At 51.9% G+C, this 17,618-nt stretch overlaps 1 protein-coding gene across 3 annotated transcripts in view; it reads left to right on the top strand.

Moving 5' to 3' along the window:
• tmem67 (transmembrane protein 67) overlaps positions 1-17,618 on the top strand; it is a 356,662-nt gene that overhangs the window by 94,898 nt on the left and 244,146 nt on the right. For all 3 annotated transcript variants that reach the window (XM_038809034.1, XM_038809035.1, XM_038809033.1), the window contains exons 5-6: positions 2,512-2,578; positions 2,943-3,017. In XM_038809034.1, the coding sequence (XP_038664962.1) occupies positions 2,512-2,578; positions 2,943-3,017 (142 nt within the window). The remainder of the gene's footprint in view (positions 1-2,511; positions 2,579-2,942; positions 3,018-17,618) is intronic.

Below are 17,618 nucleotides of genomic sequence, written 5' to 3'. Positions count from 1 at the left end.
ACGCCCTCCTCCAGGTCATTTATAAAAATGACAAACAGCAGTGGCCCCAAAACAGATCATTGTGTACACCACTAGTAACTGAACTCCAGGCTGAACATTTCCCATCGACCACCACCCTCTGTCTTCTTACAGCGAGCCAATTTCTGATCCAAACTGCTAAATCACCCTGAATCCCATGCCTCCGTATTTTCTGCAATAGCCTACCGTGGGGAACCTTATCAAACGCTTTACTGAAATCCATATACACCACATCAACTGCTTTACCCTCGTCCACCTGTTTGGTCACCTTCTCAAAGAACTCAATAAGGTTTGTGAGGCACGACCTTCCCTTCACAAAACCGTGTTGACTATCCCTAATCAAATTATTCCTTTCTAGATGATTATAAATCCTATCTCTTATAAACCTTTCCAAGACTTTGCCCATGAGGCCGGACCCTTGCGCTCCGGGGTTTCCCTTTGTTTAGTGTACGCCATGTGGATGAGCCCTGCACTCATTTAGCTGGGGTTTAGCTTTGTTTATGGACCCTCCAAAGTGATTGCTTGCGGTGCCATTGTGTTTCAAGTTGCCAAATGTGGCCTGTTGTAGCCAGCCTAATGTCCTTCCTACCCTTGTTCCTATGTTTCCCTTATTGTTCTTTCTTCCCCCCGTCCTCTCCCTGCCTTCCTGTTACTGTGTGTCCCCCCCATTTTTTACCCTAGTTGACCCCTGTTTGTGATGTGTACTCCGTGGCTCCTCTCTCATCCATGTTTCCTGGTGCTAGTGTGGTGGCCCCCCTTCCAGGTTGGCTATATATCTACAGTCCAACTGCTACCTGTTCTCCTGCCCTGCTGTTCCCCTCACCCTTTCCTGTGTTCTGCTGCCCTCACCCTTTCCTTCTGACACAGTAGCTCCAGTCCTCAAAGCGAGGCAATGCAATCTCGTTCAAAGTGTCTTTTGAGTTGGTTAAGTGAATAAATAAAGTTTCTTCGGGTGCTCTTTTCATTGCTGTCCCTGCCGCTGTGCTTCCAGCCCGTTTTCCAGGACAAATTTGTCCGCAACCACAGGGGCTGTGAAAAAGTGTTCCCTGCCCTGGAATGTGACCCAGAGTTTGGCCGGTAGTGTATCCCAAATGTTATACTGTTTTTGTACAGGGCTGCCTTTGCCCTGTTAAACTCTGCCTGGCACTTGGCCAGGTCAGTCCCAATGTCCTGGTAGATCCTAATCCAGTGGCCTTCCCAGTTACAGTTTTTTGTCTGTCTTGCACAGCACAGGATTATTTCCCAGTCCTGGTGCATTTGCATTTTGGCGATTATTGCCCTCAGCTGCTCTCCAGCCTTGGGTCTTACGCGGAGTGATGAGTGGGCTTGGTCTATTTCTGTCAGGTTGGGGAAGCTATCCCTTCCCACCATATTTGCCAGCATCTGGCCCACATGATCTGGCAGGCCCATGATCCTTAAGTTCTGGCACCATGAAAGGTTCTACTGATCCTCTATCTTCCCCCTCAGACTCCCCGGCGTTGCGATCAAGCTCGTTATTTCTTTCTCCAGGGTGGTGATCAGGTCTCCCTGGTCTCTTGAGGTATTTTCTAGTTAATTTATGATGTTCGCTTGGGCCTGCAATCGCTTCTGCGCCTTGTCCAGGGTCACCAAAATGGTTGTCAGAACCTCCACGACCGCCACCCTGACCACAGCCTAGATATCGACTTTCGTCTCCTCTCTATGCTCTCTTAGTTCCCCGGATAGGAACATTCTCCATCCACCCTCTGGTGAGGGGGGGCTCCATATGTGGTGAGCCGGTCCTTCTTGTTCTGGCGTGGCCGTCGCTTCGTGCGTCCATCAGCTTGTCCACTTGCTTTTGGCTTTTCCCATTTCTCGTCTCTTTCCAGCCTCTGAAGTTGCTGTTGTTCGGCATCTTCGTTCGTATTGTTGTTAAAAAGGGTGCGGGGATACTTTTCCCCCTGTTTTAGCGAGTTATTTCGAGTAAAAGAACTGATTTTCAGGTTCATAGGAGGAAAGCCACCTGATGTGCAAGTACTCAGCACATCTCCGTCACCGGAAGGAGCTAGCATTTTCAACATGGCATATGTAAAAAACAACATGAGGGTGTCTTGTCAGCTGAGCAAGATGGCCCTCTCATCAATTCCTTCCTGGCAGTCACAGGTTTTCCACTCAACCAGTAAGTTGCTATTTACTCTACTTTGTGTTTTGATCTATTGAATTTCAATTGTTTATCGACTCAAAGGTTCCGAAGTAATTTGTTTTGAACTCACTAGAAAACGAAACTACTCTTAATTTTGTAATGGGTCTTTCTGTTGGCATTAAAAATGACTGAACATATGTTTGTAAATTATCTGAAGTGTGGATTTTTCCAATAGAGCTTTGGACAATTAGCAATTTAAATTTGATGTTGTGCTTTCTCAGTGCAGCAAGGGCTGGTGGAGAGGGGATGGCAGCTGGGGAGGTTGGCAGTGCAAAGCTGGGGTCAGGGTGTTTCCTTAAAATAATTTTTAATGTTCTTACTCTTCCTATCAGCTGCATCAGATGTCATGAAACATTCATCACAACCACAAAATCCTGTGACTGCAAGTCAAATGTTTTGGTAAGCAAAAGATCTTCTAAAATTAGTTGGGAAGTGTATTATGCACTGTTGTAACTGATAGTGGGAAAGTTTATGTCTTTCTCAGTATTCAGATGGTGCACCGCCAAGGATTAGAAAGCTGCAATAGGCAAAATGACATTGTCAATTTTACTCACGCATACGTAAATATTGTACACCAATAACATCATCTGCACAACAGAAAAAGCACTTGAAATCTATTTTATATTTTGTTCTATTGCAATTTTAAGTGTTTGTTTTCATTCAGGAAATGAATATTTCGAATAATATGCTCAGCTAAGGAACAAACCTGAAAGAACCTACAATAAACTGAACTAACACAAGCACTGCTTTTCATTCTTTCTAGACAGGAGGATTATGTTTTCATGCTCATCCGAAGACCTTGACCACCTCAGTAGTGACAAATATCATCTATTCAAAAGTAAGATTAATGAAACTTAATAAATGGTGCCTAAGGCACCACACTTAGTCTAGGCCCAGTTAAAACTATTGCAATCGTAGAGTAATGTATATTTTAGTAATAGGGGCCGGGATTCTCCGAGCCCACGCTGGGTCGGAGAATCACCGGGGGCATGGGAAATTCCCGTCACACCGCTCCGACGCTGGGTCGCTGATTCTCCAGTGACCGGAGAATCGGCAGCAATCGCACCTGCACGGTTGCTGTGGCGCAGGTCGGGGGCCACTGAAATAGGCCCCCGGGGCGATTCACCACGGCGACCGGCCGAACACCTGCCGGCATGGTTTACATCTGGTACCACCCGGTGGGAGCTCGGACCCACGGCCGCGATGGTGGTCCAAGTGAGGGGGGGGGGGGGGGGGGGGGGGGAGGAATCTGACTCTGGGGGAGGGTCCTCAGCTGTGGCCAGGCCCACGATCGGAGCCACCGATCGGCTGGCCATCGCGATTTTGGAGGGACCTACCTTACTCTGCACGGGCCCGAAGTGGGTGGGACCAGAAAATCTCATCCAACGTTTCAGGTCTGTGGGCTAGGATTCTCCGACCCCTGCGGCAATCACAGATTCATCCCAGCCATGCTAGATACCACCTTCAAAAGATGGAGGCGGGATGGGGGCACACTGGCGGTCGGGGACTTCTACGTAGGGCGCAGACTGGCGACACTGGACGAACTGACAAGGAAGTGGAAACTAGCAGGACTAGAGGACAGGAATTAAGACACCTTCAAATAAAGCACTTCCGCAAAGAGACAGTAGGGTACCCCTGGGTCCCAGAAAGCACACTACTAGAGGACCTGATAGGCACAGGTTGGGAAACCACAAGAGAAGAGGAAGGGTGCTGAAACCAATGGGGATGGGGGCAGGAGGTAGGGGGGAATATCATAGACCAATCCAGAAAGCAGCAAAATGTACATAAAGTTAGTCAATTGAAGGACAAAACAAACTTCTCTGTAAAATAAAGCAAATTAGCTTGGGGAAGAAAAATGTAATACATATAAGTAACAGCTGTTTATAAATATGAGAAAAGCCAATATAAGGATTTTCACAAAAAAAAACGGCGTCATGACGTTGGATCACCAATTCTCTGGCGTGATTTTCGGGTGCTCGTGGGATCGTCGATGCGCCATTTGGGGCCCGTTGAAAGTGGCCCCCCCAGCGATTCTCTGGACCTCAACGGGCTGAGTACCAGCTGAGTTCGGCTGAGTCCTGCCGGCGTGGGTTACGTATGGTCCACCCGGCAGGACCTCAGAGTTCTGTCTGTGGGGGTCGTATTGGTGGGGTGGGGCGGTGGGTATCAAACCCCAGGGGAGGCCTCCACGGTGGCCTGGCCCGCGATCGGGGCCTACCGATCGGTGGGCGGGCTGGTTCCGTGGGGGGCTATGTTCCTCCGCACTGGGCCCCTGAAGGGCTCCACCACATTGCCCAGGGGCCAGCATGGAGACGGAACCTACGCGCAAACTCGTGCTGGCCGTACTGCGCATGCGCAAACTCATGCTGGCCATGGCACACATGCTCGAACTCGCGCCGGATGTGGCGCGCCGGCTTTCGGGCGCTAGAGCTGCGGAGCCCACTCTGGCACCGTACTAGCCCGCTGGGAATGAAAGCATACCTGCTAGGTGAGGCCCGTTGACACCGGAGTGGCTTGCGCCACTTTTCACGCCGGCGTCAGAACTTGGCCGCAGGATTGGAGAATCCCGGCCGTGATCTTTCATCAGAACTTTGCTGTCGCACTGACAAGCAGTAACTGTGCAGAACCAATAGGTTAATCGCACATTACAACTTCCATGCCGACAATCCAATTTTTCACCAACAGTGTTCATATTTGAGCACTTTTCAAAATAATAATGTAAAGGCCTTAGATAGGATATGGATGAAATTTACTAAGGTGATATTACAGCTGAGAAATTTTGCATGTCAGGAATGACCAGATAAATGGCCTTCGCGATCTCGGAGGGACCTACCTTACTCTGCGCGGGCTCAGCTGAACTCAGAAGATTAGCAGAAGATCTACGGCGGGATTCTCCATGTCAGAAACTAAGGGTTGGATTGTCCATTGGCAGATGCTGAAATTGGGAAAGGTAATTGGGCGGAGAATCGGTTTTGACGCCAAAATTGGGGCAGGCGCCGGGTTCACGTCAAATCACAATTCTCCTGTGCCCCGACAGTGCTGTCTGTGCATTTCACTCCGCATGTACAGTAATGTCGTTTGCATATTATTAGCGGCCTAACCCGATATTCACTGGGCCATCGCAATGCTCCGCCTCCACCAGGTGGGGGGGAATTCCCGATGGTGGGATTCTCTTGTGCTTTTAAAATCGGGTAACATGCGCCATGACTGGTGAGGGAGAGAAAAGAGGTAGGACACCGAGAGGCATAGTTTCAGTCCTGACACTGGCCAGGCTGGCTGGGGTGGGGTGGAGCCCTGCCAGGGTCCGGTTGTGGGGGGTGTGGGGGTGATGGGGGGAGGGCCGGCAGAGCCCCCATGGAACTGGGGCGGTGTTCAGGCACAGAACGCCATTACAGCCATTTTGGCCCCGAGGTCTGCGGAGTGGCACCGGTCGTATGGATGCCCCATCCCAATTGCGCCCACACTCCACCCGACCACCCCTGGACCACAGCCCCCACCTTCCACCCCAACATCCCTGCAGCCCAGCCCCCAACCCCGCACCCCACCCCGGCCATACAACACCCACCCCAACCAGCCGCCACCAGAGGGCGAGGCATCATGTACTCTGCCCAAAGGCAAAGCCCATAGTAGTCCCCACAGGGGGTGTTGAACAGGGACCGCCAAGTGAACCAGTGGCAAGGGCCTCGTCAGCCGACGGTACCCCTGGATTGCAGCAGCGACCGGCGGCAGGGGCAGAGGCCCCCACGGTGCTGGGCACCGACAGGGCCAGAAGTGCATTGGACTTGGTTGGGCATGTGGGTACGCACCATGCTAACATGTCAGTCTTTCATCCCCTGCAGACAATGGTTATTGGAATTCCTATATGCCCAGTCGGCCCAATACATCCATTTTAATGTGGAGTGAGCCCACCAGGATGCCCGAGCAGTGGGGTTCGCCGCCATCTCTGAGGTGCCCTGCATCCAGGGGGTTATCGACGGGGTGCATGTCACCTTATGAGCACCTGCAGATGACAGGCCGGTCTTCAGAAACTGAAAGGGGTTCCTCTCGATGAACGTGTATCTAATGTGTGACATCAGCTGTGCATCATGCACGTCTGTGCCTGATACCCAGATAGTGTGTACAATGCCTTCATCCTGGCACACTCAACGGTTCCTGGCTCTTCGAGACAAATCCCTGGCTGTGGGATTGGTTCCTAGGTGACAGGGGTTATCCGCTGCAGTCATGGCTGATGGCGCCTATCCGGAGGCCACAGACCAAATTGGGACCCGCTGCAATGACGCACATGCCGCAATCAGGGGTGTGATGGAGCGGTGCTTCGGCATCCTGCAGATATGGCCCACGTGTCTGGATCGCTCCAGATGACCTACAGTGTAGCGTTGGGACGGTCACCCACATCGTGGTGGCTTGCTTCGTCCTCCACAACATCGTGAAGTTGAGGGACGACGTGCTCGAGGGCGAGAATGAACATTAGTCCTTATCCGATGAGGAAGATGTGGGGGAGGGTTAGATGGACAGGACATGGGGCCCGGGTAGACACGGGAGACCACACGACGTGTGCGGCAGGGCCATCGTGCATGGGACGCTCTGATCGCCTCCAGGTTCACCAACTGATGGGGGGGAACTGACCAGGGGGATGGACACCGCATCCCAATGCCACCCCACAACCCTGCCTGCAAGCCCCGCTGTGATACCTACCTGCTGCACTACAGGTGCGAGTACTGGGATGGCAGAAACAGCTAGTATGGTCCATGGGATGGAAGGTGATAACAACCCGCTCTGCAATGAGCTATGGTGCTCCACATCATTTGACATAATCTGGCTTTCCATCGCAAGTTCCCATCGATTCCCTGGGGGGGTTGGGGGGGGGGGGGGGGGGGGGGGGGGGGATGGTGAGATACCAGAGCGGTGGGTGCTGGCTGAACTGCGGGTCATGAGCCACGCCCACTCCCAATGGCCACTCATTTTCCCTCCATACCCCCTCTGCAGCCAGCCCACCCCTCATACCCTTCTGAAAGAGCATTAAGGCAGATTGTTACATTGTGCAAAGGTATTTTTTTTATTTGGAGTACCCAATTATTTTCTTTCCCCAATTAAGAGTCAATTTAGCATTGCCACTCCACCTAGCCTGCACATCTTTCGGTTGTGGGGGTGAGACCCATGCAGACACAGGGAGAATGTTCAAACTCCTCATGGACAGTGACCCAGTGCCAGGATCGCACCCGGGTCCTCAGCGGCATGAGGTAGCAGTGCTAACCACTGCACCACCGTGTCACCTATGGACAGATGTTTAATGTTAAAACTTTCATACAGGTTTATGCCCTATTGCTAAACTGTGCCCTGCACCTGTGCCAACTTAACTGGTGTCTATCTACGAATAGGTGGATCCCTAGACAATAGATCAAGAGTGGATGCGGCTGCTGTGATTCCCACCCTGCGATCTGGGTCTCCTATGGCGGCCGTCTTCTGGGACAACCAGGCCTGGATGGGCCCGGCTGCTGCATGGATATGTCCCAGGTGGCATGGTGCTGCCTGTTCTGCCCACTGCCCATGTAATGCACCAGGGACGGGGGGGACGGGGGGGGGGGGGGGGGGGGGGGGGGGATCTGATGTGCTGCGGTGTTCCGGCACCTCCTTTGCAGAAGTCACTGGCACTTGTCCCATCGCCTCCTCCTCCCTCGGGTTCAACACTGGGGTTCTGGCTGTTGCTGGGATTGGTGGACACTAGTAGGGCCTACCCCATCATCAGCAGCTCCTGCAAGACATATGACAGGATGCATGATTGCATCGTGAGCCAGGGCGGGAGTGGGGGCATGTTGGGGTGGGGGGGGGGGTTGGGGTGGAGGGTGTGTAGGGGTGGTGGTGGTGGAACGGGATGTGAGGGTTGTTTGGGTGTCAATCCCAGACCTGGCGAATCTCACACCGATTCTCATTGGAATCGATTGTGTTCCATGCTAGTCCCTTAATGGTCATTGAATCGGTCCAGTTGAATTCCACAAATCCTGCCCCGGCGTCAATATTTAGTCTCAGGAATGGAGAATCCAGCCCTAAGTGCTGATGGCAGGGCAGGTTTTATGAACTTTCATGACAGCAAAACTGGACCTGGACCGATTCAGAAATGTGGATGAGCAAGCCACGTGGAAAACATACGGGGCGCGATTCTCCGCAAATGCGGCGAGTCGTAAAGGCTGCCGGGAAACTGCTACTCCCTCTGGCCCTGGCAGAAGCCCCTCGGCCAGCAGCACAACTATGACTATTTTGGACACTTTTCGTACCCGGCTCTCTCCCTCAGCAGCCACGATGCTGGTTTCACAATTTTTAAAAGCACAAGTGATCCGTGCCATCGGGAACTCAGCCCATCAGAGGCGGAGAATCGCATAAGCTCCGGAGAATACCGGGTCAGGCCCACTAATGATATGCAAATGGTGTTTACTGTACATGCGTCCCGGACTGCATTGATGGAGAATTGCGATTTAGCATTAAATCAGCATCCGCCGCGATTTCGGCTTTGGGATCTATTCTCTGCCCAATCACATTTCCCGATTTTGGCATCAGCCAACAGGGAATCCTGCCCTTAGTCTCAGGAACAATGAATCCAGACTCTGGGACTGAATCAGTGGACTTCTAAGACAGCAAACTTGGTGCCGTTCACAAAGCAATTCATCAACTTTTAATGAGCTAGCATCAGCGCCATGTGGATAATGAGTGAATCCAATGGAAAACGGTGTCCGATTCGCCAGAGTCGGGTTTGACACAAGAGAGCTTGACAAGCTGCAGCTATATATAAGCACTCCACTCCCCACACATGCAATCCCAGCCGACAAGATGGCAACAAGTAAAGCAGCACCCTGATTCATTGATGCTGAACTGGAGCCCCTGCTGGATACAGTGGAGGGGAGGCGGTTCTGCATGAGAAAAAGGTCTGTGTGCAGGTGGGAGAGGCCATGAGCACCGTGGGCGACACTGTCATGACCGGCATGCAGTGCCGTAAAAAACTGTACAACCCCCTCAGGGCGCCGGGTGAGTAGGCAGGACTGTGCCCCTGGTACAAACCCCCAACCCACACACCCTTAACTGCCCCCCCACACAGAGGATGACCGGACCCCCACGCTGCAACTCCCATACTGGTGACCATGGCACAGGTGTTCTGACTACGAAAGCCATCAGCTACCCACCACCTATGCTGCATGCATCTGACTGTCTAACACTGTGCATTTTCAGTCTCCCCCCACCACCCACCAAGTGAAGGTGGCCCACAACCGCCGGGAGGGGGAAAAGTCCAGAGGTGGATGGTCGGACTTGCGGTCCCTCAATACAGCAGAGCAGCAGGTACTGGATCTGAACAGTGGGCCTGGAGAGAGGCCAGACACTGAGGTGGAAGTGGGCATCAGGCAAGAAAATGAGACCCTGCTGAGTTGAGGTTCCTCATGGCATGTGTGTCGTCACCCCCACCACCACCCCCACAACCCTCCCCTCCTCCACCACCATCCCACCACCATCGGCAATCACCCCCCTCCGCCACCCAAACCCGCGTCATGCGTCATGTCTTGTGTCCTGCAGGATCTCCTGCCGATTAGACGGGCCCTTATGGTGCCCGCCAACTCACCACAACCCAGGTGGAGAGCAGTGAGGAAGAGGATACAGACGGACAGGAGCCCTCGACCCGTAGCCAGAGACACCCCGGAGAACCAGTCTGGGGACTCACTTTGCGTCACAACTGCCTCCAACACCTTCCAGTATCCCAGTGACATTCACTTCGGTTGGGTACAGTAGTGAAGATGCTCCTGGCATTAGCTAGTACACACCACACTTGTTCAGCAGCACAACAGGTGGAGGTAGGAACCTCTGAGGGGGCGGGGGGTCGAAGGCGGTCCGGCCCCAGGGAAGACCTCTAATATGGTGAAAGAACTCGGCATATTCATGGAGCAGATGGGAGCTGTGGACCCATGGCGGCTCACCCAAACAGGAGAGAAAGAATTCTTCCTCTCCCAGGTACACAACGTATACACACGGATCGTCTTCTTTGTTGTGGGAAAATTGGTGCTGCCAGGATTAATAAGAGCGGAATATTCTGCAATCGTATTCTCTGACCATGCACCACGCATGGTATGGATGTGACATTGGAGACGGGTCGTGCCCCCCCCACCCCCCCCCCCCCCCCCCCCCCCCCCCCCCCCCACACACACACACACACACACACACACAGGAGGAAACCAGTGCACCAGCTCTGCCAGACATGATATGACCTTGTGTGAGCACAGAGACAAAACCAGCTGAGAAAGCAGGCAGCCATGAGGGAAATAGTGCGGATTAAAGACAACAAAGGCAGACTAGTAGCGGAACTGGAAAAGGTCAACGAGGCATTCAAGACCTTCTACCGGGGGCTGTACAACTCTGAGCCCGAGGCAGTGGACTTGAGGATGAAGCAGTTCCTTGATGGACCGGACATGCCAGTCGTGGGGAGGACAGAAAGTGGGGACTCCCAGCTAGACCTGGGAGAAATCATGGAGTGTATTAATTCCATGCAGGCGGGGAAGTCGCCAGGACTGGGCGGATTCCTGGCGGACTTCTACAAAACATTTGTGGTAGCACTGTCTCCTCACCTGTGGGAGATATTCACAGACTCTCTGGTGAGGGGCCTATGCTAGCACCAGCTCCAATCTCACAGATCACCAAGAAATACAAAGTTCCAACAGAATGCAGATCCGACAGATTCGCTGCTAAACGTGGACGTGAAATACTAGACAAGATCCTAGCTGGGAGACTGGAGGACTGTGTACCAGAGATGGTAGCAGAAGACCAAACGGGCTTTGTTAAGGGGAGGCAGCTAACATCAAACATCAGTCACTTGCTGAACGTGATCATGACCCCATCCGGGGAGAGAACACCTCAGGCGATCATCTCCCTGAATGCAGAAATGGCCTTTGTCAGAGTCAAATGAAAGTACCTCATTGAGGTAATGGAGCAGTTTGGGCCTGAAGCAGGGTTCCCCGCCTGAGTGAAACTCCTATGTGGCACTCCCACAGTGAGAGTACGGACAAATACCACCAGAGGCACAAGGCAGGGACGCCCGATGACCCTGCTGTTGTTCATCCTTGTGATCAAATCACTTGTGACCACGCTCAGGCCAGCAAAACATTGGCAGGGGATCTGTAGAGGAGACAGAGTCTTGCTGTATGTGGATGACTTGCACCTCTGTGTCGCGTTAGGTACACTGGTCTAACACTGGCTGCAACTGGATGCAGCTTAGATCAGAAAGATACTCCAGACCTTGAAGTTAGTTCAATCAGGTTTATTGAACTAATAGCACAGTTAGCACATTTCTCTGTGAGTTCGGCTGTTAACTTAAGTATGGTTACTCTGTCTGACTGAATCAGACTAGTTCTTAGCAACGGGTGGAGGTGTGAGATTGTAACAACACCCTTGACTGACTCTCTACGTGTTCATCAGTGGAAAGTGGTGGAGTGTGAGTGCCTCATGTCTTTTATAGTCAGATCCCACCCCTGAGTGTCTCAACCTGGACTTGTACCTAGTGAATCCGCTAGGGCCGTGGGGTGTGGGGTGGGGGGGTGCAAAGTTGGAGGGACTGCCATTTAAACAGACCCGGCACAGATTCTGCTATCTGAGGATCAAAATCCCCTGTGAGTGGACAGGGATCCACAAATGGAATCTGACCTGCCTAATGGAGGAAGTTTAAAAGGACGTGCAGAGGTGGGTCACTCTCCTTGGCAGGGAGAGTGCAGTCAATCAAGACGAACATACTACCCAGGTTCAACTTCCTGTTCGGGTCCATACCGATCTACGTCCTTGATGTGACCATCAATTCACAAGACATGTGGTTGGAAGTGAACAGTGGTTTTAATAGTCTTACAACAGAGCCTGCCTTTGACAAGATGAACTGGCAGGCAGGCTCACGACTGCAAAGCTTTATACTTCCGGTTAGTGGGAGGAGCCATGAGCAGAACCATGGGCGGAGCCAAGGGTGGAGCCCAGTACAAACTCCTCATCTCCCCCTATGGGCAGAGCCGCGCAACTGCTCGTACACCGAGCTTACAATAACACAACACATACAATATAACACAGTGTGAATTACTAGATTGTGATTCACCACCGTCCTTAAGGCCTTCAGCTCATTAGATAACCGATCATGGCCTTTGTCTGTTTGTGCGGGGGTTGGAGGGGACTCAAGGGTCCCCAAAACGGTGCTGCAGAAAACAATTGCCATGGGGGCGACTAGCACTTCCAAACCTGCAATATTACCACTGGGCAGTAACTGTGGAGAGGCTAAAGGAGTGGATAAAAGAACCAGAAGCTGAGTGGGTGCATATTGAGGAGGGCTCCTGCAGGGGACATTCCCTCCTGGCCCTGGTCACGGCTGCGCTCCCGTCCCCACTAAACAAACACTCAACAGGTCCAGTGGTGATAGCAACACTCCGGTCATGGAACCAACTGCAACAACACTTTGGGCTAACTGAAATGTCCGTTAAGACCCCCATCTGCAATAACCACAGGTTCACGCCCATGACAATGGATGCCACCTTCAAAAGGTGGAGAAAGGATGAAGGGACGCTGACAGTTAGGGACTTCTACACAGACAACAGACTGACTACATCCGAGGAACTAACAGAGAAGTTCTAGTTGACGGGGTGAGCAAGCTAAGATATATGTCGGTCAAAAACTTCCTACAGAGAAAAACGAGGACATATCCACAACCACCGAAACAGTCATGGCCAGAGGACCTACTGGATGCAGACATCTTAGGGAAGAGGAACTGCGGCAACCTGTATGGGCGACTACTGGGAAGGGCAAACAGGATAAGACAAGAGAAAAATGAAAGGACTTAGGGTTTGAAATAGGGCCTCTGGAGCGAACCACTGCTCAGGGTCAACTCCAGTTCCAGTTAAGCCAAGCAGCTGAAAGTGGTACACAGAGCCCACTTAACTAGAACCAGAATGAGCAGGTTCTTCCTGGAGGTGGAGGATAAATGTGAACGGTGCGAAGGCAGCCTGGACGGTCTACACCTGGGCTGGACTGGAACCAATGTCTTTGGGGGTGCTTTTGCTGACGCTGTTGGGGAGGGTTTAAACCAATGTGGCAGGGGGAATGGGAACCAAATGAGGATGTTAGTGGACAGTAAGGAGGTAGTAACTAAAGCCTGTAAGGAACTAGATCATGAAGTCAGCGTGACTAAGGGGAAGAGTAGACAGGGAGCAGATGACAAACGCAAAGGTGGACTGAGGTGCATTTGTTTTAATGCAAGAAGTGTCGTAGGTAAGGCAGATGAACTTAGGGCTTGGATTAGTACCTGGGAGTATGATGTTATTGTTATTACTGAGACTTGGTTGAGGGGAGGGCATGATTGGCAACTAAATATCCCAGGATATCGATGCTTCAGGCAGGATAGAGAGGGAGGTAAAAGGGGTGGAGGAGTTGCCTTACTGGTCAGAGAGGATATCACAGCTGTGCTGAAGGACACTATGGAGGACTTGAGCAGTGAGGCGATATGGGCAGAGCTCAGAAACAGGAAGGGTGTGGTAACAATGTTGGGGCTGTACTACAGACCTCCCAACAGCGAGTGTGAATAGAGGTACAAATATGTAAACAGATTATGGAAAGTTGTAGGAGCATCAGGGTGGTCATGATAGGAGATTTTAATTTCCCCAACATTGACTGGGATACAATTGTTGTCAGAGGTATAGATGGAGCAGAATTTGTAAGGAGCATCCAGGAGGGTTTTCTAGAGCAGTATGTAAATAGTCCAACTCGGGAAGGGGCCATACTGGACCTGGTGCTGGGGAATGAGCCCGGCCACGTGGTTGAAGTTTCAGTGGGGGTTACTTTGGGAATAGTGATCATAATTTCCTAAGTTTTAGAATACTCATGGACAAAGACGAGAGTGGTCCTAAAGGAAGAGTGCTAAATTGGGGGAAGGCCAACTTTACCAAAATATTGGCAGGAGCTGGGGAATGTGGATTGGGAGCAGCTGTTTGAAGGTAAATCCACATTTGATATGTGGGAGGCTTTTAAAGAGAGGTTGATTAGAATGTAGGACAGACATGTTGTCCCTGTGAAAATGAGGGATAGAAACAGCAAGATTAGGGAACCATGGATGACAGGCGAAATTGTGAGACGAGCTAAGAGGGAAAAGGAAGCATACATAAGGTCTAGGCGACTGGAGACAGATGAAGCTTTGGAAGAATATTGGGAATGTAGGACCAATCTGAAACGAGGAATCAAGAGGACTGAAAGGGGTCATTAAATATCTTTAGCCAACAGGGTTAATGAAAATTCCAAAGCCTTTTATTCATATATAAGGAGCAAGAGGGTAACTAGAGAAAGGGTTGGCCCACTCAAGGACAAAGGAGGAAAGTTATGCGTGGAGTCAGAGAAAATGGGTGAGATTCTTAACGAGTACTTTGCATCAGTATTCACCAAGGAGAGGGACATGACGGATGTTGAGGTTAGGGATAGATGTTTGATTACTCTAGGTCTAGTCGGCATAAGGAGGGAGGATGTGTTGGATATTCTAAAAGGCATTAAGGTGGACAAGTCCTTAGGTCCGGATGGGATCTATCCCAGGTTACTGAGGGAAGTGCGAGAGTAAATAGCTGGGGCCTTAACAGATATCTTTGCAGCATCCTTGAACACGGATGAGGTACCGGAGGACTGGAGAATTGCTAATGTTGTCCCCTTGTTTAAGAAGGGTAGCAGGGATAATCCAGGGAATTATAGACCGGTGAGCCTGACGTCAGTGGCAGGGAAGCTGCTGGGGAAGATACTGAGGGATAGGATCTATTCCCATTTGGAAGAAAACTGGCTTATCAGTGAAAGGCAACATAGTTTTGTGCAGGGAAGGTCATGTCTTACCAACTTAATAGAATTCTTTGAGGAAGTGACAAAGTTGATTGATGAGCGAAGGGCTGTAGATATCATATACATGGACTTCAGTAAGGCATTTGATAAGGTTCCCCATGGTAGGCTGATGGAGAAAGCTAGTTGGATAAAGAACTGGCTGGGCAACAGGAGACAGAGAGTAGTGGTGGAAGGGACTGTCTCAAAATAGAGGGCGCGATTCTCCCAAAACGGGAGAAATCGTAAGGCTGGCGTCAAACCCGGGCGGGTTTGACGCCAGCGCGCCCCTTCCCGACCGGGAACCGATTCTGGTCCCCGGTCGGGGCTAGCAGCCCGACGCCGTAGGCTCCGGCATGACGGGCTTAACGAATATCGTTAAGCCCGCTTGCCGGAGTTAGCGCCGGCTGACGCGTCATATGACGTCAGCCGCGCATGCGCGGATTGGAAGACTCCAACCCGCGCATGCGCGGATGACGTCATCGCGTATTTGCACGAAACCCGCGCATGCGCGGGCCGGGTTGCCCCTCAGCCGCCCCGCGAATGGATACTGCGGGGCGGCAGAAGGAGAAAGAGTGCGCGGGCATCGGGCCCGCTGCCCGCGATCGGTGCCCACCGATCGCGGGCCCATGGCACCCTTGGCACGGCCATGGTACTGCCGTGCCAATCGGTGCCATGGTTATGAAAAGCGAGTTTGTGACGCCGTTTTTACGAACGGCCAGACCAGGTGTGTTTGCCGTTCGTAAAAACGGCGTAAAGGGCTGGGACTTCGGCCCATCGAACAGCTGTGAATCGCTGCCGGCCGTAAAAAAACGGCGGCAGCGATTCGGGTCGGGCGTTGGGCGGGGGGTGGGGGAGAATAGCGGGAGGGCGGGAAAAATGTCGGGAAGGCCCTCCCGCTATTCTCCGACCCGTCGTGGGGGTCGGAGAATTTCGCCCAGAGAAAGGTGGCTAGTGGTGTTCCACAGGGATTTGTGCTGGGACTACTGTTGCTTGTGATATCCATAAATGATCTGGAGGAAAGTATAGGTGGTCTGATTAGCAAGTTTGCAGATGATACTAAGATTTGTGGAGTAGCAGATAGTGAAGGGGACTGTCAGAAAATACAGCAGAATATAGATAGATTGGAGAGTTGGACGGAAAAATGGCAGAGGGAGTTCAATCCAGGCAAATTCAAGGTGATGCATTTTGGAAGATCCAACAGCCTCGACAGCCACCAGAAGTGGGTGTCCTCTCCCATACCCCCGTGGTGACAGGTGCTGGCAGATATGGTAGATCTGGCAGATATGTCGCACTGACTCCCTGCTCAGCCAGAGTCTTCGACGGCATGCCCGGCAGGTCGTCAAATTAGATGTGCTGCCGGTACACGTGAGGCCTCATGCAATGCCTCCTCTCTAGACCTCATATAGACTCAGCATCCCACAGGGCTGCGATGACGAAGAGGAAGGCCACTGTTGCTGGTTGAAATCCAATATACATTGTCTGCAGGGGGTGAAAGGCCGATATCTTAGCATGGTGCGAAGCCCTGTGCCCAACCAAATCCAATGGGCTGCATGGCGGCCCCGGATTACACCGGATCCTGCACCAGCATGTCCCCCTATCCCCCCCCCCCCAGCCTCCCCCATCTCCACACCTCTGGCCCCATTGGTGCCTCGCACTGTGGGGGCTCTGGTGGCCATCGTTCCTGCTAGGGGTAGTGGCACTCCCCTTGTCAGGGTGTTGGACTTGGTTGGGCCACGTTATGCCCCGCCAGCATGTGGCAGCCAGTTGATGGGGGGGGGGGGGGGTTATGGTGAAGGGTGAGCGCCCCCCGCCAGGCCGGTCCATGTCAGGGCCAGCAGTCCACAGTCATGCCTCTGCATTTCCTACCTCCTCTCTCTCCCTCATCATCCACAGCACCTGTTTCCCACTTTTTAAAAGCACAAGTGAACCTCACTGTCGGGAATTCCACCCAGCGGAGAATCACGGAGGCCTCGGAAACTACTATGTACGGAGTAAAATGCACTGACGCTGCTTTCGAAGCATGGAGAATTGTGATTTGGCATGAACCCGGAACCCGCCACAATTTCGGCATCAAGACCGATTCTCTGCCCAATCGCCTTTACCGATTTTGGCGTCAGCTGATGGAGAATCCGGCCCAGCGGATACATTGGTAATAATTTTTCAAAAATACTTGGATTCTGGAGAAGTACTGGAAGATTGGAAAACTGCCAATGTGACACACCTATTCAGAAAGAGAGGGAGGCAAACAGCTATGCAGAGAAGGAAGTGCTGGAGGTGTTAAAGCTGATCAAGATAGATAAATCCCCGGGACCTAATGAAATGTATCCCAGGACCTTGTGAGAGGCTAGGGAGGAAATTGCCAGCCCCATAACTGGGATATTTGAATCATTGACAGCCACAGGAGAGGTGCCTGAAGATTGGAGAGTAGCAAATGTTGTGCCCTTGTTTAAGAAGGGCTGGAGGGATAAACCTTGGAAGTACAGACTGGTTAGCCTTACTTCTGACATGGGTAAGTTGTTAGAAGGTATTCTGAGGAATAGGATCTACCAGCATTTTGACAGGCAAGGGCTAATTAGGGAAAGTCAGCATG

Source organism: Scyliorhinus canicula, chromosome 10 (assembly GCF_902713615.1).
Source record: "Scyliorhinus canicula chromosome 10, sScyCan1.1, whole genome shotgun sequence".
Classification (NCBI taxonomy): domain Eukaryota; kingdom Metazoa; phylum Chordata; class Chondrichthyes; order Carcharhiniformes; family Scyliorhinidae; genus Scyliorhinus; species Scyliorhinus canicula.
This window is presented reverse-complemented; position numbering and strand designations above follow the sequence as displayed.